This window comes from Thalassophryne amazonica, chromosome 8 (genome assembly GCF_902500255.1).
Source record: "Thalassophryne amazonica chromosome 8, fThaAma1.1, whole genome shotgun sequence".
In the NCBI taxonomy this organism is placed as follows: domain Eukaryota; kingdom Metazoa; phylum Chordata; class Actinopteri; order Batrachoidiformes; family Batrachoididae; genus Thalassophryne; species Thalassophryne amazonica.
In genome coordinates, this window is record NC_047110.1 from 84,964,697 (window position 1) to 84,982,902 (window position 18,206).

At 40.9% G+C, this 18,206-nt stretch overlaps 1 protein-coding gene across 1 annotated transcript in view; it reads left to right on the top strand.

Moving 5' to 3' along the window:
- The window catches only part of brsk2a (BR serine/threonine kinase 2a), a 721,035-nt gene that overhangs the window by 9,140 nt on the left and 693,689 nt on the right, over positions 1 to 18,206 (top strand). The window contains 1 exon segment of the mRNA XM_034176871.1: positions 7,415 to 7,697. Within this exon segment, the coding sequence (XP_034032762.1) occupies positions 7,604 to 7,697 (94 nt within the window). The 5' untranslated portion in view covers positions 7,415 to 7,603.

Consider the following 18,206-nt stretch of genomic DNA (forward strand, 5'->3'; position numbering starts at 1 on the left):
CTTTCTGGCTGTGTAAATGTTTGCAGATGTCCACATTGTTTGCAGGTGGACACCAGCCTTTTGCAGATGATATGCTAATTAATCACGCACTCCGTCCAGTAAGGGCCAATAGCTTTCAGCACACGGCTAGCTGGCACTCCCCATTTTGTAAAACCTAAAAGAGTTGGTAGGGCACAGGTATGTGGTCTGTGGGTTTTTTGAGCCAGTACACCATAAAGTCATTCTATGGACTTAGATGCATCGTTGCATACAATAGGCACACAAACATTTACTGCAGGTTAGTGTACTTGTGATCCTCTATTGACTCTCTTTAATATATTAATCATATAATCCATTAAAGCTTGATCACTGGATAAACCTCTGCTCCCCTCATATTTTACATTCAAGTGTCTCAAAAAACCTCCACATTAGAGCCTTGCGCTCTGTAAATACATGCAGCAATCACATTCCTGCTTTTCAGCATCTCAGTTTCAACTACCATACTTTCCATGATTCCATCTACAGCAATAGACACTGGTTCAGCTAGTTTGCATTTCAGTTTGCTATCAACATACACCACACCCCCCTCTCTTTCCTGGACAATTTGTATGATACCATATGAAAAAAAAAAGGATTTGCATGATTCCTAGCATAAAAATAGGAAACAGAATGTGACATTTTAACCTCTTAAAATAGGTCAAGGTTAGCCATCTTTGAACTTGTCCAAGGTCTGTGTCTCAAGAATGTTCCCTGTGAATTTAAAGACTGGCAGGAATATGCTGAGCACAGACAGACAGACAGTTGGACGGACGCAAAATCCTTCGCAATACCTGGCGGACATATTTTAATGGCCTTGGGTAATAATAAGGTGATTAACGTTGTCAAATCACTTAAGAAAAAAATGACTCCATATAAGATGCCACAATTAAAGTGCAACATGTGGACCAAAAAGACTGACATCCAAAGCAATTAATATGTGGCATTGTTAAAAAAACAATAATTTCTGGCCTGACACCACAACAGGCTATAAATCTATAGAGGAAACACTTGCATTTTGGCTGAAGAAATATGCGCTTGAGGTCCCCTGTAGCTGGGAAGTTGCTGGACTCTGGGGTCACACTGTGCAAAATCTGTTCATGTAGCTATCACGGTTTCAAATGGTCTGTTTTACAATGAACATCGTCAAAAATGTCACAGTTTGATAACTGTGACTGTTCTGATAACTCGTGCTGTGAGCAAAATTTAAAATGCCACATTATACACCAGCCACTTCCAAACGTAAAAATGCCCACTTTGAAATCTGAAAATCTTCCAGGGCCCCCGCCTAAACCAAAACACCACTTGAGGGCTCTGAAAAACAACCTTGTTTCACTACGTCTTTATCAGGATTTAGAGCTGTGACAGAAGTGCTCACTGAACCAGTCTGAAAACAAACATTGGCAGCAGAGGGTGTGCCCGGGTATACTGTAGCTCCTTTCCATTTAAACCAGTAAGCACAGAACAGGTTACTTTTTTACAAACAGGTTTGATCAAAAATAAACTTGACTTCAATTTTGGGTAAACTCCACTCAGTCAGTGGCCTGATTGCATTGTTTTTGTTTGACAAGTCTTTGTCTTGCAACAAAAATACAGAGTGTGTGAGTACAGCTACTTCTTCTGTATTTGTCCAGCAGTACATTTGTGTATCTAACAGATCTCTTTGATCATTTGTTTTGTCACACTGAATATTACTCAGACATCCAGAAGAATTTTTGTTTATCCTGATGATTGAAATTTGAAGCCCGGCGTCTCACTGAATAAAGTCTTACCATGTGCATAAACAGGGCAAACACTAACAACTCCCAGATTTCTTTGCAGAAAAGAGGAAGCGTGCATGCATATGTGTGCCCGTGTGTGTGGTGGGGTGGGGGGGGGGGGGGGGGGGGGGGGGGTGGGAGGATTGATGGCAAGCAGGGATGTACAGGCAAGGTGATTAAAAACTCAAGCTACAGATGTTTCTGGAACACTTCAAAGTGCGTGCCTGCCAGTGCTGGGCATGATTCATTATTGAGATGCTGCCCACCTGGGCTTGACATCACATGGTCTGGTCCACCTGGTGCAGCGCAGTCACATGGGTCACACTTTGGGTCACACTTCCATGCATATCCAGCTCTCGGTGGGATGAAGGGCATCAGGGGAAAATCACACACATGTTCAACCTAGACCTCAAAGGCACTGAACTGGGACACATACTGTTTGTGAAGTTTATAGATGAGTGAGACAGCACGGATGTCTTTACACACACACACACACACACACACACACACACACACACACACACACACACACACACACACACACTTTGCCTCCATGATAAATATGATGTGACTATTTTCCTCTGCACCCTACAGGCTTTAGAACTTTATTGTAATTTTACCCCATTTATACAACATTTTGTGTTATATGTACTGGGGGAACAAATGTAAATTAGTTGATGCAGCCATTTAACACATTATCTAATTATGTAATAAATACAATGAGGCAAATTTGGCCCAGTCATGTGAGATATGAACAGTTAGACATCTTCTGACAGTGCAAGCCTGGTACACACGGTATGCTCTGTTTCTAAAATAAAAAGGTTTTACTTAACCAACACAAATTTTTATCCTGCAAATAATGCGAAATTACAACTCTACAACTAAATTTCCTGAAATAAGGCACAGTGCTTACAGACACGTACATGCATGAACATTACTTAACAGTTTATTTTATGGGTTTGTGTACAGGTTGCGCAGCATTGAGAGGATGGGTTGTGAAATCTTAGGCTGGTTCTCAGCTTTAATGCAGCATTAAAAACAAACAAAACTTAATAGTTTAGCCAGTCCATCATCCATGTATTCAATTTGGAGGTCAGGATGTGTGCTTTGTGAATATATGTGTGCATTTCCCCTGCATGTGTCCCCCTGATGCCTGTAGTCTCACAGTGTGTGAGGAACAGACAGAGAGGCCAGAGCCACAGTCACACAGGTCTCAGACCAGTGGGGTGTGAAATGAATCAGAAGGCCAAGACACAGTCAGCATGTGTGACCAACTATAGAGCTGGGGGGTGAGGCAAGGGCTACATTGCCATTTTTTTGGTTTAAAAAAATAAATAAATAAACGAAGCCAAGATTGTTGCGTAAAACCCCAGGATTTGTGAATCTTGTAATTAGTGCAGGGAAAACATTTACCTTTATATTACACTTATGCACATTAAAATGTTGTTAGTTCACACAATTTTAGAAACTCTAACAGTATTACAGAACACTGACTGAAGCAGAAATAAACATTTATTCATCTCTTTGCATTAAAATCCTGAGACAATTCATCAATTTTGTGTAACACTTGTGTGCAAAAAAAAAAAAAAAAAAAAGACATACGTTAACCAAATATTGAAGTGAGAGGCATTAGACCTATACCCATCAAACAGTTTGAATTAAAAATTAATCATTTTAATTAAAATGATTGACTTAAAATGTTTGTTTTTTTGCAATGGTGGTATTGCAAAATAAATTTTATATCGATTTTGTCAAGTTTTCCACCTACAAAGAATGGGAGGTCTGTATTTTTTTTTTTTAAATTGTAGGTACACTTTAACTGTGAGAGACAGTCTATTAAAAAAAAAAATAAAAAAAATCAGAAAATCACATTGTATGGTTTTTAAATAAATCATCTGCATTTTATTGCATGAAATAGTATTTGATACATAGAAAAAACAGACCTTAATATTTGGTTCAGAAATCTTTGTTTGCAATTACAGAGGTCAGGACATTTCCTGTAGTCAACCAAGTTTTGCACACTGCAGCATCAGGGATTTTGGTCCACTCCTCCACATCTTTCAGGTTTCAGCTTGCAAAATCAACGGTGAGTTAAGGTGTAGTAAGTTGCATTGCAGTGTGTGTACGTTGTCATTATTTCTCATACAGCAATTTGTGACATTCATGAGACTCAAATGAATGATGATAAAGGTGATAGCATGTCATATCACTGCAATGCTCTGGCAGCCGTACACAGCAGGTACATTTTAATCGAAAAAAACGCGGACCTTAACTCACACGTAGCGCACAGTGGCCCATTTGGATTGTAATTTAAGTGCAACCCTAGCCAGCTGCTACTACGTAGTAAGTAAAATGGGATACTTGCTACCTGACCTGAGTACCACGTGAACTGAGAAAATAAAGGCTCCAGTGAGCGAGTTTTGATTCCAATATATAGGCTGACTGTGTGTGTGTTTGCACGTACACTTTCAACCTGATGCCCCCAGTGACCTCCCCCTTGGTGCCCCCAGTCACCATACTAAGTTTGGTGTCGACTGCTTAATTACTGTGGCTGTGCATAGCGGAGCAGGTCATGATCTAATATTTAAGGCTGACCCTGTGGTGTTCGCACGTATACTTTCGACCTAAGGCCCCCCAATGAACCTCACCCTTGGTGCCCCCAGTTACCATACCACGTTTGGTGTTGATTGCTTAATTGCTGTGGCTGTACCTAGCAAACCACACACACGGTCAATATTAGATTATTATGAAAACTGGGGAATTCAGTCTTACGGGCCTTTCACACCGGACACTTTGGAAAACGCCTCCCAACGCGTCGTGACAAGGATTTTAAATTGATCTAACAATGGAAGGCTCAGTTGCCTTTGCCTTCTTTACAGTCTTACATTCCAGGACCAGGTAAATCAAAACATGTGTTCTCAAGATTTAAAGTGGCATGTCTTATTTTTGACACCCTTCGAATGAATAGCTATCTTACATTTGAAAGTGACACAATGAACAGTGCAAAACACTCATTTTGATTGGCCTTCATGACCTTTTGGTCAGAGTTGAGAGTACAGTTCAAACTGAGTCAAATTCCTTGTATCTCTATGTCAGCCTGATCCCGTCATATCTCAGAAGCTAAGTAGTGCGGGACCTGGTTAGTACTTGGATGGGAGACCTCTTTGGCACACCAGCGGCTGTGTGTTTCTCCAGGTAACACTGAGTTGCGTCACGAAGGGCATCCGGTGTAAAACTTGTGCCAAATATCATTGCGGATCTGGTTGTATCCGCTGTGGTGACCCCGAACACAAAATGGGAGCAGCCGATAGACAACAACTAGATACTTGGCAAATAAAGGCTATTCTGATATCTGAATTCAAACACCTCTACAAAACAGGAAAAGTGAAGTTGGTTAAGTATACACAATCACTTGACCTATCTGACTATGCACTACTCCAAAACTTAAAAGACATTTGTCCAAGTGCTGCATTCTTTTCACTTGTGCCAAAACTGGATGCACAGCAGACAGACGCAGCCTCTTAGAGTGAGGATAAGACAAATCTGCTGGAGCCAATAACTGCATTGTGCTTCTGACATTTCGACGTATGCTTCTTGTTCTCTTCTTCAATGAACTTCCAGTGCCTGTTCCTCATCGTAGACCATCCTCAGGTGAGGAACATAGTCTGGGTCAGTTGGATCATTACTTGATACCACTACATGGATGGAAAAAAAAAAAAAAAAAAAAAAAAAAATTGGAATTGTTTACCGAGTTGACCTACGATAAATCAGAAACATTCTTATCATAACATTACGTACAAATTTTAACTTCACATATTTGATTCTTTTTCACTTTTAAATATATCTTAAAAAATAAATTGTGGCATCATTTGCATTTATTACATATGAATATTTATGAATGGATCAGGTTGCTTGAAGTTTAAAAACATCCTTTTCATGCTGTTCAGTTCTACGTACCTCAATAAATGGGAGCTGCACTTAAATGCTGTTGTAAAACTGGGATATCTGGGCTTTTGACAGATTCATATGTAATTCTGAAGTTGGAGAGAAACTGAATTAATTAATGTCTAAACAGACAGACGAGCTCATCATCCCCTTGAACTGACCACATACATTTTACAACAATGGATGTAAATACTGCTCGGTAGAAAGTGAGGAACTTTTTTGAATTGGCGTGCCAAACTAAAATTATTCTTTGACATTTCTGATGAGTTAAAAGGTACTCGACAGGAAGTGGATCCCACAAACACAGGAGTGAGCTGACAGCACCCAGTTCTTGCATCAAATTGTAGTAATCCACACATATCTTTAAGGTTCCCGATCAGGACTTCTCAGGAAGCATATCCCTGAAGCCTTCAGGAAACAATCGGTGCAGTTAATAACGCAGCAACTAACTGGCATTATGATGTAACCTTGCAACGCCTGTAAAAAACTTATTGTGTGCGACGGCTTTCTGTACTGCAGAATTAAAAAAACCCACGTAACCAGATTCATAACATCACGATAAGTATCCTATTAGGGTGTCACATCACCACTGTATATTAACAACCCACCAACACATACTTATGGTTACCGTAACAATAGCCACGGCCGGGTTTATACATTATTGTGTTCTGTACAAAAACTATTTATTGACGGGTGAAGCGAGCCATTTTAAAAGCGGGTGGACTGCAGTGGGAAGATCGGGGCATCTGTGATTGTGCATCAGCGGATTACAGGTCTCATGACTCAGGTAGGAGGGCCCCTATCAGAATTTTGCTTAGGGCCCCAGAGAGGTTAGAACCGGTGCCGCAGACCGAATGGTCCGTCCCTAAAAATCGGTCCACCTTTTGCATCTGTGCATGCCTCATTTCGGACCACAGCAGCATCTGAGACAGAGTCTCTTCACCCAAAGCAATCAAATAGATTTAATGGGATTATTAACCATCAGATGATAAAGGTAAAACATCTTAAAGCATTCTAAAGTCAGTTTTAAGCAGAAACTCGACCAAATTCTGTGACGCTTTGAAACGACCGACGCACCGTGAACGCATCAGCTAGCAGCTCGTTTAGCCGCAGCTCTCTGATCGCTTCTGCCGCCTTTTGTGATGAAATAATGCTGAATTTATGTGGAAAAGATTGTTGTACAAAAGCTTCACATATCTGTCGCTGAGATAGATGATTGGAGTGCAGTTTGAAGCAGAAACGAGGTGTTAATTCGTGAACCGCGTCATCGGGGAACCGATTTTTAGGGGGACCATTCGGTCGGCGACACCGGCTCTGGGAAAACAAAAAAAAACCCAATTAAATAAAATTATCTAATTTTTCATCTTAACTTGAATTTTTCACACTAAAAAGCACAGGCTCTGAAACGGTCATCATATTTGTTTGAGAAGTGTTAACTCCGTGAAATTAATAATTTTAACGAGTCTTATAATATTAGCCTGCAACTCTCCTAGAAAGAAAAAAAAAAGACGCTCCAGCAACAAGAAAGTGGGCGGCACCATAGAGCGCGAGCTGCGCTCTGGTTTGACTTCTAGGCTGTCAATCACTGGCGATGGCTCGGCAGCCCCTCCCACAGACGCACAGCGGCAGCTTCCACCGACCGTGATGTGGAGGAAGATACTCACGGCTCGTCTGCAGCTGTGAAAGAGGGAAAGAAAAATAATAAGAGGAGAGACGGTGAGAACCTCGCCTCCTCAAACAGCGAGTGAGGTCGGGAAAAGAAGAGTGAACACGACGGAGACAGCGCGGAGGAGAAGAGGCTGTGGAGTAAAAGAGAGAGAAAACGAGAGCGCGCGCGAGGAGTGCTTCAAATTATAAAGTGTCATTCCCGCGTAGGTTTCGACATGTCATCGTCCGGTAAAGACAACAGCGGTGCCCAACACGCTAATTATGTGGGACCTTACCGTTTGGAGAAGACGCTGGGCAAAGGACAGACAGGTTAGTCGGGACAGCTTTGGCTCACTGCCTCCTCTTTTAATTGCACTATTTATCGTCGGAGCTCGCTCTCTTCGCAGGTGATAAATAACTAGTCGCTTAGTTACAAACACCTGCTCTGCATTGTGGGTAATTTGCTACTTGAGTAGGAGTTGACATCACGCCGTATGTTGAATGCACTGTTTTTTTGGGGGTGGCGGCTGGAGCTGGGTGTGTATGTGGTTCAGCACCAGCGGCAGTCCAGCACCTCCACATGACGACAGTGGTGATGGGGGGAATAACTTTTGTGCACAGGCTGTCTTCGCTCTGTGCGTGTCTGGTGATTTTGTGCACAGCGTCGTTAATCCCGATTTGCCTGATACATTGATCTATTCTTAGTCTGCAGGCAGGCGCTCCTGTCCTCTAGGCTCTGACTGCAAGAGGTGGGAACGCACATGGTCCCACCTTGACAGATTTCTGCACACAAATCTGAGAAATTAACACTGATCTGCAGGCATATACTTCACCGGGGCAGACAGCAATGACACTGCAGTTTAAAATTGCACAGCAGATGCAGTGATGGAGAAATTCAGGGTTGTAAGGTGGTGCTTGCAGATTGTACGGTGTAGTTTGGGTAACTGTGAATCTTCTGTGGTCAGGTACATGGAGCCATGTGAAAGCGGAGGCAGCCACAGCCCTGTGCATGCTGGGATAGAAAGAGTGATGCTGCATGCTCAGAGACTTTTGTTTCCTCTCCATCTGTTGTTGAAAATGGCTAGAATAGGTGTAACTCCCTAAGCATGGCCATGCTGCTCTAGTTGAGCTTTCTTGTTTTCTTGAAATATTCTCTTCCTCAACTCACTCACCTGGTCCTTCCAGCAGTGTTCATTAATGGGGTCCATCTCTTTGCCTTCCCACAGTCTCTGCTTTGAGCGTCTGCGTAACCAATGTCTCTTCTTGAGTGTAGAAGAGCATCAACCTTTTCAGTACATCTGCTTCCCACGAGAACCATCCAGTCATATTTTAAAGGGGTTATATTATGAACATGTTCAGTGAGCTATTACATGCCATCAGTGTCTTTAAAAATGGATCACTCCTCAGACAGGTGAGGCATTAGAAAAAGATCCATTTTCAGATCTGCGAAAGAGTTTCTGCAGCTGTTGTTTTAAATGGGAATGAACTGCTGCTCTCCACATGCCTCTCAAACGGGAGGTTTATCTACAGCAGTGTAATAGCTGATCAGCCACATGACGTCTCACACACTGTGGGGTGTGTCTCAGAGCGAACACGAGTCCAGATATTAACATCTATGCATACATCACAAACCACAACCTAAAATGGAGTCATGATTTATTTTTAAAGGTGAAGTGGTCACACATTGTATAGTTTATAATAATTAATTTTAAGTATTTGATATCTGCGGATTTTAATTATTTGACAAAAATTTTTAGGTACATTAAGTGTTCATAAATTTTAGCAGCGTCCTATATGTTCTTTTATGGTGCTCTGACAGGATTTACACAAATGTTGGAAATATTGAAGACAGATTGTTTGGACAAAGTGTGTTCCATAATCCAACAGTGCTTCAGTGTTTACCTTTGTAAACATTCAGACTGCATTGCTTTATGGTTCACACACAGAGGACTCTTCAAGTTAGATAATGATGTATTCAGCTGCTTTACTTACTGAAAGTTTTGTCCACAGTATGGAGACATCTGTCTTTTTATCTTAGCACTTGTCTGATTTTTTTTTTTCATGAGAACATTTCAGATCCATGATGTCATGAGCAAAGTGGTATCAGTTGTTGCTTTAAGCCCTTTCTTTTAGTCCTACAGGATGCATTTGTCAGATATGCTTTGTCTGGAAGTCTAAAAGACTTCCAGACAAAACATATTAATAAGGCGCCAATGTGTTTTTCGGATAAACTTTTACTTGCATTGGCTGTAATTACTTTCAAATATAGACAGATAGATAGATAGATAGATAGATACATAGATAGATAACTTTATTAATCCCTGAAGGGAAATTTCAGTTGTCATAACAGCCAGGTACCACAAAAGATAAAAATAAAACAAACAATAAGAAAAACTGATGTTGAAAGACAGACGTGTAGTGGCTCCAATGTCATAGTTTAAGAGTATGTGTTAATTATAGAGCAATGTGTTGTTATGTGGAGTGCAACAGATAGATAGCAAATAGTATAGGCTTTTTAGTCTAGTTCAGAGACCACAGGTCTAGCAGAGGCAGATATATTAAAGAATCTGATGGCACTGTGCAGGAATGATATACTGTATTGTTCCCTTAGGCAGCATGGTTGTATGAGTCCTTTGCTGAAGCTGCTCTTAAGATATGGAGGGGGTGGGAGGCACTGACCTTAATTCTTTGACATTTCTGATACAGCAGTTTAGCCAGCATTCTGTCCTCAACCACCTCCTCCAGGTGGGAAGGCTTAAGGCCAACAACAGACCCTGCCTTTTGGACAAGTTTGTTCAATCTGTTGGCATCCTTTGCTTTGATGCCTGCTCCCCAGCAAAACACAGCAAAGTAGATCATGCTCACAATGACAGACTGATAGAACATCTGGAGCTTCCTGTTGCATACATAAAGGATCTGAGCCTCCTCAGGAAGTAAGGCCAACTCAGGCCCCTTCTTGTAGACGGCCCTCTGTGTTCATAGACCACTCCAGTTTATTGTCCAGGTAGATGCCCAGATACTTATATGAACGGAGAATGTGGGGGCTTGTTCTTCCTGAAACCCACCAACATCTCCTTCGTCTTTGCCACATTCAGATGCAGGTGTTTCTCCCCACACCACTGAATCTAGTTGAGTTTGCTGCTGTAATGGGCTGATTTTAGAACTTGGCACACCTCAGTGGAATACCCCCAAGCAGCTCGTACCTGGCCACAGTCATCTCAACCAAGCAAACCACTCAGCTCATGTCGGAAGAGTCATTTTGTTCTGGAGTTCAGTCAACCTAGGCTCAACCTGCACTCAACTTGGGACACCCATGGGCAAGCCTGGTGCAACTTATTGTAACTCTGGTGTACACTTTATACTCAGGGTAAGACTTTCCCTTATTAGTCAAATAACTGGATGCTGAGCTGTGCCATACCTACGCCACACCACCTGAGCTGAGCATAAGTCAAGCTGAGACAGCCATGAATCCAATGGAGCAATATTTTGAGCATGTTCAAAACTGGTATGAGTTTAACCTATGTTTATAAATGTGTCAGGCCCTGCAGAGCATTGTGTTGAGTCCCCTCGAGCCATTAGTGAGCCACACGTCACCATTTGCGAAAACTAGGCACCAAACTTGGCCAAGTGTGAGAGCTGCTTAAACTCCAGTTGTGGAGTGCTAAATATGTCCAGTGTTAGTGCATTGTAATGATGCTTTGACTTTCAGAATAAAAGTCTTACTGTTTAACTTCCACAATTTAGATATATATATTTATTTGTTGTGAAGTAAATTTGGGAACATGAGCTATCAGCAGTAGAATTACATTTAATTTACTAACTGTAGCAGCAGAAACCTTCAGATTACTCAAAGGGAGCATGGAGGCATAAGTCTCAACCCAACAGTAACACTTTAGGGACATCCCAGGAATGTACAGCATCCAATAAAAAATTAAGTACAAAGCAGTGAAAGCACTGCCCTAAAGTCCTGTTTTTCAGCAGCCCCACAACATTGTATTTAACATTTTATAAACCTACTCTGTCTTCTGGTCCTCAAAATAGGTTACTAGTGATTGTGGAAGGATCTCATCTTCTTTCAGTTGGTCCTCAGGCTTGCCTAATGGCTGTTTATGGTGCTATAGACATTTAATCACATGGTTAGTGTCAGTGAGATCATCCACACCTTAGTATGTAATTTAGTGAGGTTTCAAAGAGGTTAGAAGGCAAGCTAAAGGTTGGCTAGAATAATAGCTTTGTCAAGACGGCTAGGCTTTAACGTGTCACTTTAAAGTGTAATTTGCATTATTACAAGTGCTCCATTATTAACAGCGTATTCAAATTTCATGCTTAAGTATGTGCTTTATTGGTTGAGAATTTTAATTTATATTATTTTGTTTCAAACAGTAAGCGTAAACATGGTCCATCATTATATTATGTGTTCTGTTGGTGACGTGTGCATGCACTTCATGCCAAACCAATCAGATTAGTGACTGTGCATAATATCCCATTCAACCATTAAGCATTCATTAATCTGCCAGATCTCTTTCCTAGGCCACACAAAAAGGGATGGCCTGGCGACTGTGAGTGCCCAATGGGCCGGGCTTTATCATGACTGACAGCTGAGACGGTCCAGTTGGCTGAATCCCCCATGATCTGTCCCAGGCTGTGGTTGGCTGCTATTATTAGAAGGAGAAAGCGGAAGGCCTGTGGTTGATCTGGATGTGTCTCTCAGAGGAGTGGTGTTGTTTCATGTTAATTAAATGATTAGGCCTTGTCCTGATGCACACACACGGCCACCACAGTGGTTCTGGTTTGGCTTCCTGATCTAATCACACACGGCCAAACTCTCTCACATTGCTCATAGGTAGTGACCACCTGTTCAGTTCTGGCTTTGTAATAGGCCGCTGCAATTTAAAGTGTTTTTTTAGTCATTGAAGTTGGAATTGAAAGTAAAAGCATTTGCACTTAGAGACCAGGCTTGTTTGTCTGAGCATTATCTACAAGGATAACTGCAAACATTTTATTTTTATGCATGTTTCCCAAGCAACTTGTGATACTGAACAGCATGCATTAGCTATTAAATGTTCTTGCAGGTGAGCTGTTCATGGCTACTGATAATCCATTGTCTGATCAGCCCATGGACAGCTCACAAAAAGGAATAGTTGTAGATGGAAAGTAAATGTGAGGTGGTATTTATAAGGACTGGACAGACACAGTGAGAACGTGAAAAGGGTGTGTTGCAATCTGATTAGTCAATAGTACGAAGGCATTGGATGGTGATGCCGTGATTGTGTGCAAGGTAAGAAATTAGTGGGAATGTGTTAGATGCAGTGAGAACTTTGTAGGGATGTTGTGTGGACATATGAAATAGAAAACTGCACATTTTTTTTCATTTTGACGACATCCCTGCTGCTTTCATTAAAATTTTCACAATACAGTGGAGTCTGTATGGTCTTCATGGGAGTATGATGGAGACCTTAAGGAGGAGTTGATTGGATTTTGAGGTAGATATGAATACTGTTATTTTTTTCATTATTATTTCTATTAAGCTTCCATAGATTGTGTGTTGTTTATTTTTTTGGACAAAGAACATCATCACAACACTTCAACACAGATTAAGGGCAGACTCCTGGAGTTCAGGGAAGCCATGCCCCTCAGGGACACCTCCAATTTACTTGTGTTTTTATGTTTTTTTTTTTTTTTTATCACTTTCTACAGACTGCTTTTACAGTTTTTTTGCCAGGTGTGGGGACTAATGGAGGTCTAGATATGGGATGTCTTTAGCTCTGTTTCCACCTTACATTACAACCTACTTTCCAGATGTAACAAATTTTTGCAAGAATAACCTCACTGTTGACCATGATGCTGTCAGATGCGGTCAGGTACGGTTTTTCTGCTTTTGCTCTGATTTTGCTAATCTGGCTTGGCACTCGTGCTTGTTGTCATCTACTCCTGTATGAGTGAATGACCAGTCAGTATACAGAACCCTGCCACAGTTTTCCAGCGCTGCTCATAAGTGGCTTCCTTAGAGCAGGGACTATATTGCTCTTAGAATTGCCCCAAAAGTCACATTTAAAGGGACAGGTCCTGCAAAGATATCAGACCCCCTGAAATGCCCAGTGAGTTGCAGCACAGGAAACAGTCATTTTTGTCTGTTTTTAGCTACTCATTCAGCTGAAAGTCCAGAAAAAAAATGGAGGCCACTTTATAGTCAAAGGTGGCCAAGCCTTGACAGTGTTTTCTCTATAAGATTAGGGTTGCAATATCCAGAACACTTAGCAGCTGGTTGTATAACTCTTGCAGTGACATGATAGTGGGGCGGCATAGCAAAACAAATTGTTTCATTTTTGTGATAAAGCATGGAATTTGACAGACCTATTCTAAAATTAACTAATGTTTTATTTTCAGATTGGAGCCATCCTAGAGCTGACCTCTAATGAGCTACAGGGGTCAGTAAAAAATTACACAGGGCTCTCAAAATTTAAAAATGCTCCAAATCATGTCTGAAACCTATACCACATTATTTGTCTGCTCATAACAATTCCAAAAAGGCATAGTTTGGACTATCTATGACCTAGGGATGGATATCGGGGAAACCGGTTCTTTTCGGTTATCGTTAAGAAATATCGATCACTGACATCGTCTTTTTGCTTTACAATTCCTTTATCGGTCTTCAGAGGGCCATTGTTTTTGGGGGTGTTTGTCAGGAAAATATCATTTCTCACTACATCTGATTACGACTCTGCAGCGGGTCGTAATCAACCGTTTTCTGCAACGCTGCTTGCTTTGAACCTTGAATCAATGAAGCAGTGCTTCGATCTGCTGCTTCGTTGGTTCTTCGTTTTATTCGCTTATCTTAGTTTTTCTCCCCGCTCAGACCCCAAAGAGCATAGTCTGTGAGTAAAACTCCATTTTATGCTAAAACCGACCTGTTATGGTCTCTATGAAACAGCTGATAGATGTATCTTTATAACTAAAAACGGGACCAATGCTAATGTGTTGGGCATGTCTATGGCGTTTTCAATGTTAAAATTAGCATTAAGCTGGTCGCATCTTTTCTGTATAATAATTAATAGTTCAGTGTTTGTCATAAGAGTCAAATGCATTACAAATTGTAATATTTTAAATGATTGCTTTTCAACAGCAATAATAGTAAACAGAACTAATAATGCTACAATACAATTTTAGAGGAAGAGACAAAACAAACCTGATAAAACAAAACACAACAAAAGATAAAACAAACTAACAATGAACATAAATAGATACAGAAATAAATAACTGTTTCCTGTGAACACCTAATGACTCTTACACCTCCTCTTCATCCCTGTTTTATTTAAGTTTAATGACAATTTGTTTCGGTCAAACCATATGTTCAATTTGTTAATTTCTTCAGTGATTTCCTCCAGAACTATCAGCCAAGCTAGAAAAACTGCTGCATCTAGGAAGGTCAGAATACTACTGGAATGAAACTTGAATAAAGAAGAATGGTTGTTTTTTTTCTCACCAAAATGGGATACTACACTCACTGCAATTTATTGTCTGAATAGCCCCAGAATACATTTCAGAGCTTCTAGCATTCAGAAATTTGTGTGTGGGTGGTGTGGGGGGTAATTGGGTTTCAGCTTTTTTTGTTATTTACCCACTTTATCCCTGAATATAATAACATAATAACATAATTGGAGTCACTTTTGTGCGGATTAAAGTCACTAACGGGACCTCCTGTCCTTGTGCGAGAAGAAAGAGAATCGTCCTCCGTTACGTTCACCTTAGCTCCAACGCTGCGTGGCTCTCTGCTGAGTCAAGTTAGAATGATAGTCCAGTTGGATTAGTAACTTTCAAAGCAAAACACCATTAAATCAAATGACACCTCTTTCCAAACATTGTAATACAAACAACTGCAATCAATCAAAACTTCCAAACGAGTCGTCCTGCACTCACGTGCAGCAGCCGGCTGAGCTCAGCTCAGAGGTATGTATGGGAGTGACATTCATGCCAAAGTCTGAAAGGAAATGCTTTGAAAAAAAGTGCAGATTTATTTATTGTTATTTATGTCCAGAGATCAAGGATTCAGTGACCAATTTAAAAGTTGTTGACATAGTGTTATGTGTCGGACGCAGCTCGGAGAAACCGACCAGCGTTTGAAGGACCCAGTATGAAATAAGCAGAGCACGGTACAAAGGCTAACTGAATTTAATACCTAACAGTGATGTGATACAAAACAACAAAAGAGTGTGCGGTCTGGCGTGGTGGTGATACGGTGCGCTCCCAGCAGCGCTAACGGTCCGGAGCCAGAAGCACGTTCGGACCAAGGACCCCGCCGACACCCCCCCAGGTGGCCGCAACAAACCGAGTCTGTGAAAGAAGGAACCATTATGTGAGTCCAACATCTACACACAGAGAGACCACTCAAAGGTGTACATAAACAGCAAACACTTCCTGGCTTCATTACTAATCAGCTTCCCAACCTGCAGGCATGGAACATCCAGTTCACAAAACTCCACTGCAGTGGAAGCCGATACATGACTAACGTACAGCTCAATATAATAAGGTGTGAGGGACACCACATTTACTGACTGTATAAATGTTAGTCACAAAATCTAACGTACCTCAGGAAGTGTGCTGACGAGCGTGAGACCTCACCCTCTCCTCTTTCACAGACCGTGCATCAAACCCTGGACGTTCTCTGCATCCACTGATGATGAGATGGCTCCAGAGACGACGATCTCACCCGTCTGGTCACAAGGTCGAGTCTCTGGCAAATACACACTGTATACTCCAGTCTTAAATGCCACCATGTTCCAATCCATATAGATGCACCACAGCTGTGAGTCCTGACGAGCCGCAGGTGATCAGGGTGAGGTCCTGATAACCTCAGCAACACAGCCACTCAGTCCCAAATGCAAGCCACCTGGAAGGAAAAACAAAAGACAGAAACAAAAAGGCAGCCAGGCCCCCCAGCCATACAACACATAGAAAACCTGTAAAGCCTACTTTTTATACACAGAAAAAATCACAAGAGGTATCGATAAGGGAATCGATAAGGAATCGGATCGATAAGCGGAATTGATAATGGCATCGATATCGATAAAATCTTATCAATAGCCATCCCTGTCTATGACTGAATGTTCTGGAGTTATTGGGTAAAAATGGCAAAAATGGTGTTAAAGATCAGTTTCACTTGGTACAGGAGTCAAAAGTAAAAGTTGCACCAGTTTTGCTAAAAAGTGATGTAAATTATTGGTTGAAATAAAAGGATTAATAAATGGAATAGTTTTGACTGTGTTGAATGCTTGTTCTCCACCATAAAGGTCAAACAAGGTCATTGTCCATTGGATTCTATGACATATGTTACCTCTTAACATGATAACTAAAAATGGCAAGTGGTGCAAACTATTCCTTTTTAAAATGCTATTAACTCAGCGAATTATTATTTTTACCAAAATTGTAGAAACCTGACCCCTGAAACTGACCTTTGTCACCATTTTTGCTGTTTTTTCCCCCATAACTCCATGGAATTCAGTCATAGATTGTCCAAACTATACCTTTTTGGAATTGTTATGATCAGACAAATATGGTATAGTTTTCAATATGATTGGAGCATTTTAAAATTTTGAAACCCTGTGTATTCTTTTATTGCAATTTATTATTTTCTTCCAATGAATAGATAACATCAAAACAACAAGAAATTCAGAACATTTTCTTCCCCAAATATAGAACAAGATACCCCCTCCATCCCTCCCTCCCGCCCACCACCAACAGGAGTCATCCTATTCACAAAAAGAAAATAAACAAAAGGATAAACTGCAAATGAACAAAGGGTGGCTGTAAATTGTCCAATCAAACCTGAAAAAACAATCCACCAAGATAGGTCTGTCATGTCACTTCAAATAATACAATAAAGACTTTTTTCTTTTAAACAATAAGAGTGTCAGAGTATTCAAAAAAGGGTGGAGGTGGGTGGGAGGGAAGCAAGGCAAGGAATAACATTCTCATAAGCAGCATATCTTCCTCCTTTTCATAACTGTTCCATAGTATCCCTTTCTTCCCCTTCTTTTTTCACATTTTTTTATTTTTATTTTCCCCCTTTCTTTTTTTATTACTTTGGGGCCGATATAGCGTCAAGGTACTTGCTGCACTTCATAAAGTACTTGTGTATTCTATCTTCCATCCTGTAAGACATCCTTTCTTATGTGGCTACTTTGCCTAATTTAGTCACCCAGTCTTGAAATGGAGGTTCACCAAGTTTCTACCAATTCCTGAGAATAATCTGTTGTCCAATCATGATAGCCATTTGCGTTCAGGATTGTAGTGGCTGAGGGAGAACAGACAGCACTTTACTGTCTCCCAGTATATATAGCTTGGGGCACAGTACAAAATTTCTTTTTAGGACTTTGACAATATAACTGTGAATCTTTATCCAGTATTGATTAATCTTAGAACATGACCACAGCACAGACCATTGTTCCTTCTTCCACCCCACACTTAACACACATCTGAATCTTTTAGACCAAGTCTGCTTGGGGTCCAGTAGAATTGATGCAGAATCGTAAATTGAATAATCCTAACCCTTATGTCTCGTGACATTGTTTGAGAGTTTCCACAGATCTTATCCCATTCCTGTTTATCATATGTCACCCCCAAGTCTCTTTCCTCGGACAGTCTCGAGGTCGATATTACCATCTCCCCTTCACATTCCATCAGCATCCTATAATACTTAACTGCTTCATGACCTTTACCCAGTACCCGAAGGATGTTTTCTAGCTTGTCTGATTTTAGGGCACCTAAACTCAACCCAAAATTCCCCTGTAGTACATGGCGAAGTTGAAGATATCTCCAGAATTGAGTTTTGGGTAGACTGTA